At 46.3% G+C, this 10,204-nt stretch overlaps 1 protein-coding gene across 1 annotated transcript; it reads left to right on the plus strand.

Moving 5' to 3' along the window:
* Nucleotides 1–4,041: 4,041 nt before the first annotated feature.
* Nucleotides 4,042–7,980, plus strand: LOC102028557 (melanoma-associated antigen 10-like). The gene is made up of 4 exons (XM_005406415.1): nt 4,042–4,157; nt 5,972–6,059; nt 6,321–6,426; nt 6,550–7,980. The coding sequence occupies exons 3-4, from the start codon at nt 6,375–6,377 to the stop codon at nt 7,386–7,388; spliced, it is 891 nt and encodes a 296-aa protein (XP_005406472.1). The 5' UTR covers nt 4,042–4,157; nt 5,972–6,059; nt 6,321–6,374; the 3' UTR covers nt 7,389–7,980.
* Nucleotides 7,981–10,204: the final 2,224 nt, after the last annotated feature.

Below are 10,204 nucleotides of genomic sequence, written 5' to 3' on the forward strand. Positions count from 1 at the left end.
TAAGTGAAATAAATCAGACCTGCATGTGCAATCACCACATTGTTTCACTAGTGTAAAACCTCAAAGAGTTAACTTAAACTAGGAGGTATTGTAGACATTGTGATTGATAGAAAAACAGTCAAGGGTAAAGGGCAACTGGGGTGTGGGAAAAGAGAAGGGAAAGAAGGAGAAATGTTGTACATATGTATATACAGGACAGTTAACATAGTTGTTCCACTGTCTTCCATTTCTTTGCTGAAAGAAACTGTCAAAGAGTCCTTGATTGATCAGTATTGCCTGTCTCTATCTGTTTTCATGAGAAACCATTTTGAAGATATCAATATGGAATACAATAAGGATTGTTAATTTCCTACCACTTTGTTTGTAACTCTGTATTGTCTGTACTGTTCTTTTGCTATTTTGTAAAAGGTTGTCTGTCTGTTAACGTTTTCCTCCATTTATTTTTAACATAAATAGAAAAAAAATTAAAACCATTGCAAGTAAAAAGAGATGAAGGGAAAAATTTGTAAAATAATGAACATTTATGGGGCAAAACGAAAATTACGGTATGAACCATAGTTGCATATACATTGAAAGAAACTACTTTGAAAAATCTAAGTGTATCAAGAATTATTGAACATAGATATTGATCAGGTATGGACTTTTAGAAATCATAACTATTGTCTTTATTTTTTAAATGTCCTTGTCTGTAAGAAGTATGCATTGAAATAGTGAGAGAAGAAATAGTGGCATTCTTCTGATCTGCTTTGCATTCTACCAATGAATTCAATGCACGTGGGTGGGGGAACTCACTGGAACCAGATTTGCTATACAGCAAAGGTTGCGTAGTGCATCCACCATACAATCCTATGTACTATATGATTCAGGATTTCTGTAATACAAAACTTCCATGACAGTAGTATCCATTGTGGGTGAAGTCCTAAGAGACCCTGATCACATTTTAGCAACAAAATTAGTAAATGGCCAAACTGTTCCAAACAGACTGAGAAAACATGAATTCCAGTGCAGGAAGTAAAAGTCCTCAGTGCTCAAGCCACACTCAGATGTTTCAGGACAAGGGAGCTTTGCAGTCCAGTTCCTCCAGTGCCCCGGGCAAGCTAATCCCCGTCAGAAGTCTAGAAGCCACAGCCCAAAGAAATGGTGCTTGTTCAGTACCTGCTTCCAGGCTCGCTCTCTTGGATTCATAAACCAGATGAGCACGCTCCTGGGTAAGAACACTCAAGGCCAACTCTCTGACAGCTACAAAGGTCCTACATAAATAAGTAGCATCTCTAGCATAGAAGGAAACTAAATAAAGAAGTTTGTTCCAAATAATGACAATATGATTTAGCATTAGAAAAAATATCCTTCCCTTTTAATATGTCACATAGAAAATATATCAAATATTTAATCATGTCAGTGCATATAAGAAAAGATTTTGAAAGAAATTCAACATCAGGGCTGGGAATTTAGCTCAGCAGCAAAAGCACCTGCCTGGCAAGTGCAAGGTCGTGAGTTCGGTTCCCGGTACAGAGAAAAAAAAAAAAAAAAAAGAAATTCAACATCAGTTAATGGAAAAATATGTCTTTAACTAGTATAAAAAGGAAACTTCCATTTCCTAAAATCATCAGGAAGCATACTCAAAAGGAAATGGTCAAGGGGCTTGGGGATATATCACAGTGGTTACAGCGCCTGCCTGGCAAGTGCAAGGTCCTGAGTTCGACTCCCAGCACACACACAAAAAAAGGAAATGGTAGAATAGTTATGTTTAAAGTCAGCAAGAAGACATGAATGTACCTTAATGTGTGTATGTTTCACCACAGCACTGAGACGCAAAGTCAGAGCTATGATTACCAAAATAAGTAAGGGACACTAACAGGTAAAAGAATGTTTAAGCAACAATATCATAAAAATTTACAGGAGGTGGAATGTAATATTTAAGTGATTGAGATTTGAGAACCAGGTAAACATCTTAATAGTATGGCCAAATTGAAATATGTTTGACACAAAAAAAAACCCTTTGGATTAGAGCAACTAATAAATAATATGACATCTGTAACAGCAACTAAATCTTAGAGACACTATAACTAAAACGAAGCCTGACAAAGATGATTACAGTCTTTATAGAGGCAACTGTGCTGACAGATTCAGGTAAAAAAGTGTATAATCAATAGAGCAGTGTGTCACAAAACTGTAAAACTCAACTTCCCTTAAATTCCTTATAGTTTAGTGCCTTCCCTGTAACCGCCAAAATGAAAACCTAGCGTAGGTTACTATCTTGTGCTTCCCAATTTAACCCTAGAAACTAACAAGAGAGAGGAAACAAAACTAGCAAGCATTAATAGCAACCATATGTAAAGAACATTTCTTTGAGGAAGCCCTGGAAGAGACTGAAGGCTGTGGAACTGGTACTTGTTTTGGGGGTAGGGGCATGGAAGTGTGGCGGTGGGCCAAGGCCTGCATAGGTGGCCCATGACAGCATGAGTCAGAGGAAAGTTCTAAAACTCCTGACTCTACATGGTTGCACAATCTGAGGCAGTGCCTCACACCAGAGATGCCAGTCACCTACAAGTAACATCAGACAGAAGGAAATGGAGCCAGTGTGGCCGCAGAGACTGAGCTAACATCACCCTAACGGGTGAGGACTGGCTTTCAAAATCATCCCTATTTTAATGCACTGTAAGGAATGTGCTAGAGTAAGAGTAGCATGTACAACAGTGAATCATGCATAGTGACAGTAGATATTCTTTAATAAGTATATGTAGCATATCTACGTGCATGTGCTCAATCATTTCTTTAAATATACACTTAAAACACATCCATTCAACATATATAGTATATTCACTAATACATGCACATATATGCTTTTTTACCTATACATATCAATAACCTAGATGTACACTTTGTATATTTTCTATTGATTTAAAGTCCATACAGACATTTAGTAGACATATAAAATTGCCTCTTGACTCTAAATGGGCATTGAAATGTAACAATCATGCTCTGGACTATCAAAAATTGAATCCCTTCGCTGGGCATGGTGGCGTATGTCTCTAATCCCAGCACTTGGGAGGCTGAGGCAGGAGGATCGTTGTGAGTTTGAGACCAGCCTGGGCTACAAAGTGAGTTCAAGGCCAGTCTGAACTGCATATTGAGACCTTGTCTCAAAAGACCAAAAAAAAAAACAAAAGAAAGAAAGAAAGAAAGAAAGAAAGAAAGAAAGAAAGAAAGAAAGAAAGAAAGAAAAAGAAAATTGGATCCCTTCACAGAAGCAGGACTTACCCAACCTCCGTGCTGCCGCTCACCCTCTTCTCACTCAACATCCATCTTTTAGAAGGAAAGGACGGGAGATCCGCCTCTGGCTGGTGACGAGCCCTCCTAGGAAGATGTGGTTGCCCTTGAAGAGGTCAGCACAATATTTGGCTCCTCGGTGCGGCCCCTCAGTTCAGCCCCAGAGATCCTGGGCAGCGAAGTCAACCTGACAACTCTCCTTCCTTCCCATGGCTGTCACCATGGGGACTATCAGAGACTGAGGAAAGCTGACTGCAGTGGGCAGCACCAGAGACCGAACCCCGCTGGCAAAGACAACGAACGGAGGAATCTGCAGATTATTGTTTGGCTCCTCCTGTCAGACCACGCACGCGTCACCTGATATGACCCCCAGAGATGCACACTCATGGGGTCAGATCAGTGTGATGGACTTGATCTCAGTTTCCGTCTCAAGGAGGGACTGGACTATGTTCCATAAACTTATGACCTGAGGGTGGACTGAGCAAGTGCAGCCCATAGGCAGGGTCTCCAAACCCTCTAGATCAGACTTTTTTGTGAGCCCTGCACGCCAGAGAAAGATTTTCTTGTGAGCACCCTTTGCAGCTCAGGGGAATCTAGGATTGCAAGGCTTCCTCTGGGAGGAACAGATTAAGGTCCGTACACGACAGAGGTCCGCGCTCTGGCCGGAACTAAAGTGACGACCCCCAGAGAGGACAGAGGGGACCCGGAGAATAACAGAGGGGACACAGAGAATCCCCTTCCGCCCTTCTTGTCAGCCATAGGACACGTCAGGCACGTTGCCGGTAGTGACGTCCAAGGAGTAGTGCGTCGAATGGTCGGAGCAACGTGAGATTACTTCGTGAGGTGTGCGCCTCAGGGGAAGGAAGCAGAGAGGGCCGCGTGAATTCGTGAGTCGTGGTATTGGGCTGTGGGGCGTAAGGAAGGCCCAAACTCACAGGGTCACGGTACAACTCAGTTCTGTCTTGTCTCCAGGGCTCACGGAGAGGTCGACTTGTAAGAGTGAGCTTTTCCTTTCTTCAGTCTCGGGGCCCTGAGGTCAGAGGCTTGGTCTGCGGGGAACAGAGTCAGGTCCTTGCAGGATGGTTGTTGGGGTCTGCCAGGAACCGAAGTGGTGACCCTTGAGGACTGAGGGGGAGCAGAAAATCCCTTCACACCCTCGTGCTCAGAAAGCCTCCCCTCATTGTGGGCCAACCACCCCCCCACCCCCCCCACTCCACACCCAACCCCCACTCCACACCCAACCCCCACAGCCCCACCCTTCTCCTTCTCCCCCCCCTCTCCGCCACCCCTAACCCCCAACCGCCTCCACCTCCTTCCCCTCCCCCACAGCTCCAAAACTCTAACCCCCCCCCTCACCCCCATGTGCTGTGGAATGTGACTTCCACTGACTCCAGTTTCCTGGGCTGGTGGAGATGCCAGATGCAGTTCAATGTTATGCCCTTGAGGTGAGGGGAAAAGAGAGGGTAGGGCATAATTAGTGCTCAGGTTGGGGGGTTGTGGGTACAGAGAGGAAGCCCCACCTCCGAAAGAGAGGGACCTGGAACAATCAAGATTTACCCTGTTGTTAGCTGAGCCTCTGCTGGGAGGAGTGGAGAGAACCTGGGTTCAAGTTAGTGAGAGGGACTGTGGGGGTCTGAGGAAGCCTCACCCTGCTACTGGGTCCCAGAACAGTCTCGAAAAGCCTCTGTTGCCTTCTCTGCACCTCACAATGCAAAATTGTCAAGCTTCAGTCCCCTTTAGGTCTCCGTGGGAGCTGAGGGGATGTGAGAGCCTTGTTCTGAGATGTGACCCAAGTTGGGAGCAAGCAGGGAAGGCCTGGGCTCAGTTAGGTATAGATAAGGGGTGGGAGAGAGGGGCTGAGGGAATCTTACCTCAGAGAGAGGGTCCCGGAATAATCAGCAAGACCTCTGTTGCTTGCCCTATACCACGTGGTGAAGAATTTCTAGGCGAGGGCCAGGTTTTGCCTCACTAGACCCTGACAGAGTCAGATCCTTGTTATGAGGTCCGTGCTTCAGGTGGCAGGAGCAGAGCCAGCCTGGGCTCAGTTAGCGTCAGGCCCTACCCCAAGTCTAAGTGAGCAATGAAGCAGGACTGAGTATCCAGGACCCATGACAGTTGGAACCCAGTGTCCCTATGCTTTCCCTCTGAAGTGTGTCTTGCATTCTTGCCTGAAATCTGCGGGAGGATTCTGGGCCACCTAGGGGTGGGGCTCTTTGAAAGCCTCAGGACTTAAAGGGAGGACAATTAAGGGAACCTTCCATGCTAGACTGGAGGGTGACCTCCACCTTGCTGTCAGCACTGGTAGGCACAGTGCACCTTTCTGCCTGGCTCTTGATGTCAGGAAAGAGTGGGATTGGTCTGCGGAGTGTGGCATCAGTGAAACAGATCCAAGACATGGGAAACATGCCCCTGCTTTGGGGTGTCCTCAGGCAGGACAGAGACGAAGAGTCACCTCCATACACACCAGCTTCCACATTTGAGGCCACAGGGAAATGGTGGCATTGGATTGTGAGATGCATGCTAGGTCAGCAGAGGGGAAGTTTGAATCCATGGTCATGCTCCAGAGAAAGGAGGGCTTCTCTATCCTTGCTGTGCTGTCCAACCCTGAGGAAAGCCCATGCAGTTGTGGGCAGAAGTGCTGCATCTCATTTCTGTTTGCTTGAGCTCAGGGATGTCACATATTTGTGCACTGGGTCACTAGGTCACCGGAGCAGCCACTCCTGGTCCGCAGACAGAGGAGGCCAGAACCTGCAAGCTGTCAAGGTGAAGAACTTGGGTGAGAACTGAAGGTATGTAAGTATTTGACACACCCCAAAAGAAAGGAGTCCATAGAGCCTGGTATGCAGTGTTACCACTCTGGAGGCCTTAGGGATACCACACACTGCCTGGAGTCTATATCAGGGCAGAAAATACCCCATTTCTTGATGTATGGAACCTCAGCCTCAACCTGTCTCTACTGTCACTTATGGGAAGACCCAGGGACCATGGATGAACTCTCTTTCTCTTACTTTGTCTTTGCATGCTGATCTCAACCTCTCTCTCCCCACTAGGTCCTTGAATCCCCATTGCCAAGCTCCTGTCCGTGGGCACATACTACAGCCATCATGTCTGCATCTTCAAAGCTTTACCAAGTTGAGGAAGACCGCAAGGACCAAAGTGAGACAAAGGGCTTGGAGAACGGGCAGAGTTTCAATGCTGTGTAGCAGGAAGTCACCTCTTTCACTCCCTCTCATTGCTTCTCCTCCACATCCCCATCTTTCTTCTGTTCTCTGATCCTAGGCAACATAGAGGAGGTTTCTGCTGCTGGAATGCTGAATCCTCCTCAGCGTCCTGAGAGAAGCTCCTCTCCCTCCAACGCCGTGGCTGCCTCCCCATTGAGCGAATCCCATCTGGGCTCCAGCAGTGAAGAGCGTGGTTCATCCCCCTTGCTGGCCTTGCCAAAGAAGGAGTCCTTGAGTAGTGATGTCTTAGATGATAAGGTGGCTGAATTGATGGAGTTCCTGGAGCTTAAGTATCTACTTAAGCAGCCAACCACCAGGGCAGAAATGCAGATGATTGTTAGCAAAGATTATGAGGAGCAATTCACTGTGATCTTTGGGGAGGCTTCTAAGTGTATGCAGCTAGTCTTTGGCATTGATGTAAAAGAAGTGGGTTCTACCAACCCTTTCTATGTTCTTGCTCCTTCCCTGGGCCTCACCTATGATGGAATGGTGAGGGATGATCAGAGCCACCCCAGGACCATCATCCTGATAATCATCCTGAGCGTCATCCATAGACAGGGCAACCGTGCCAGAGAGGATGCCATCTGGGCAGTGCTGAGCACAATGGGTGTGTATCCCGGGAGTGAGCACTGCATATATGGGGAGCCAAGGAAATTCCTCACCAGGGATTTGGTGCAGGAACAGTACTTAGTATGTCTGAAGGTGCCAGACAGTGATCCTCCCCAGTATGAGTTCATATGGGGTCCAAGGGCCTATGCTGAAACCAGTGTGGAAAAAGTCCTGGAATTTTTGGGCAAACTGAAAGATAGCAAACTTAGGATCTTGCCTGTCTTTCAGGTGGAGGGTTCAGAAGATGGAAAAAAAGGAGACCAACGGTCAGGGCCAAAGAAAGAGTGATGACTAGGGCCAAGGCCAGGGACAGGGCACATACCAAGGCAACTTCTCCTGTCCCATGTAATTTCTGATACTTAAATTCTGTCATTGAAAAGAGCAGACACTTTTCTAAATAATGCAGATTCAGAATGGGGATTGGGTATGCTTAGTATATAACCTTTGCATTTGTCTGCTAGGTTTGACACTTGAAGATGGCTTTGTTTTTTTTCATATAGTGTTCCTTTTAGTAGAAGGTTTAATTAACTTCAAAATGTGCATTTCATTGGCACTGGACTCAAATCCATTGCTCTTTATACATTTTAAGAGTTTGGCTGTTTTATACAACAAATTGTAAAATCTTGCATCCTATTTTGTGATCTGGAACAAGGTAACTAGTCTTTGGAGTAAAGGCTTCCTTGAAAATGTGCATTTTGATATCACCGTTTATAGACCTATTGCTGTTTATACATTCTAAGAGTTCAGCTGTTTTCTAAAACAAATTGTAAAGTCTTGCATCCTATTTTGTTTTCTGGAGCAAGGTAACCCATCTTTGAAATAAAAGCTTTCTTGAAAATGTGCAAGAAGTCATGAGTAAAATAGATGAGGTCAATAAATACAGAAAAAAGTTCAAAACAATATTTACTTTCATTTATTACTTTTAGTTGTCTTTCTGTTAAATTAAAAATATATATAAGCCTAAATAGTACATGCTTGGTTAGTTAAAAATGTTGGATAAATTTACTCCTAATGAAGAACCCCAGCTGCTCACAGGACATTGCCCTTAGACCTTTGAGCAAATGCTCTTTGGAAGGCCCTGTGTTAGTGGTGCAGACATGGGTAAACTAGGGAAGTGGGACCCACTCTTGCCCACAAAATGGTGGAGCCTGGGCCCTTTCCGCACATCGCAGGGAATGGAGACATTTCCTCAAGACCTTACAGAACAAGGAAAAGAGCAGAGGAATGGCGAATGCTTGTGGCATCTTAGGGCTTAGGGAAACTGCAGTTCATTTTTTTTTTTTTTATATACTGGGAATTGAACTCAGGACCTTGCACGTACCAGGCAGGCCCTTCTGCCAGTGAGCTATCCTGCCAGGACGTAGGGCAGATTTCCTTGAAGGTGTACCCAGAAAGCACCAGACTGACACATTTTCCTGGCCTGGGAGCCAGGGGAAAGTGCACTGGAGCATTACAGTTCTGCTACCTTCAGTGGAGTTGGCATAACTCTGAACAAGGGCTAGGTTCGGGGTGGGACGAATATAGTGGTTTGAGAGAAAGCAGCTGCTAGAGAAAGAAGCAGCTGGTCCATCTCTCACATTCTAGGTACGTCGTGGTGCATCCATTCGGAAAGATGACTCCATGCCCAGATTCTGTAATATGTCTTCAGAGGGAGGAGCTACTGAACCTTACTCATGAAAAACCCCATTTTGGCCAATTAGGACTTCCACAGCCTGTAAAGCTGCATATCCCCTGATACGTCCTGGAGAGCAATGGCAGTAAGAACAGCACCCCGAGTGCTAGGGCTGGGATCAAATCCTGTTAGAGACGGCAGCCACCTGCCATTCAATGTGGTCACAACTCACGCCAGTCCCAGGGCTGGGTGCTTTACACACAGGACACAGCTTCCTGCAGTGCTTGTGGCCAGGCCTGGTCACACTTCCTTCACATATGAAGAGCTCCAGCCTCCCAGGGCTGGGAATTTCCCAGAGTGGCTGGCTGGTAAGTGACGGATGCGTAAGTACATCTGGAAGCCAGCACTGATCTTCCACCTCAGGTCCAAATTGCTGATTTACAAATCATTTCTCAGCACAGCTTAATGTCTCTCTGACAACGGAAAGAAGGATGGCGTGGGAGGCCAGTGCTACAGGAGCAAACCTAGAGAGATGACAGAGTCAAACACAGGTGGGGAGGGCCAAGGATATAGCTCAGTGGCACAGCACCTGCCTAGCAAGGACGAGGTCATGAGTTCAATTCCTGGAAACCCAAAAATCAAAAACAAAAACAAACTAATACAGGTGGGGCAATGTCTGTTCTGAAAGCAAACTGACTCAGGTACTTTTCTCATGGCTGAGTTTAAATACTCAACATCCAAGTGAACATCCAAAAGGTTCATCTTGGCACACAGTCTGTAGAGGTTTGAGGGTAAAATTGGCTGGCTCCAAGGCAGGGTAGCTTGGCAGAGGGGCCTCACAGAGGAGAAACGTTCATGGCAGGCAGAAGGCATCAAAAGCAGCAAGCAGCGATAGCAGCCTTCTGTCCCCTATATTTTGTCTGGGCCCATGGCCATAGGGTGGGTAAAACTCACAGCCAGGGGTGGTCATTCCCGTTATCTACACCCAGACCTATGCCAAAGGATTCAGTGGACAAATTTAGTAACCACACACCCTTAGTCACACCATCACACCCTTAATCCCATCATCACACACTCTAGATCCAGCCACCTCTGAACAGCCACAGCTACGACTGCATGAGGCTTTGGAGGGACATCTCGACACAAGCCATAACACCAACTATGCCCAGTTGTGGATATTTCTGCCCAGCGCAAGCGCTTTCCCACTATACAAACCTCTTCCCTGCTATCCCCCATGTGCTGTCCCTTCCAGCTCTGGCACCTGGCTTGATCATCAGCCCTTCCCTGCTGCCCCCTCTTGAGGACACACCGAATTCCCTGTCCTCCCCATGGCGCTTGTCTCATGAGTTCCTGGCTGTCCTCAGCTCACCCACTCTCCTTTGATAGGCACGACCCTTGGTCACAGAAGTGCACTCAGGACTGTTATGTTAGATACCTCGTTATCCCTACCTAGGAGCCATCACATTTTTTATTTTCCCTATGGGCTGTGAGG

This window comes from Chinchilla lanigera, unplaced genomic scaffold, assembly GCF_000276665.1.
Source record: "Chinchilla lanigera isolate Chin_1 unplaced genomic scaffold, ChiLan1.0 scaffold00097, whole genome shotgun sequence".
Taxonomy (NCBI): domain Eukaryota; kingdom Metazoa; phylum Chordata; class Mammalia; order Rodentia; family Chinchillidae; genus Chinchilla; species Chinchilla lanigera.

Coding starts and splice junctions, on each gene's coding strand:
- LOC102028557 (XM_005406415.1), top strand. CDS start 6,375: ATGTCTGCATCTTCAAAGCTTTACCAAGTTGAGGAAGACCGCAAGGAC. Junction 6,427..6,549: donor GGAAGACCGCAAGGACCAAA/GTGAGACAAAGG, acceptor CTCTGATCCTAG/GCAACATAGAGGAGGTTTCT.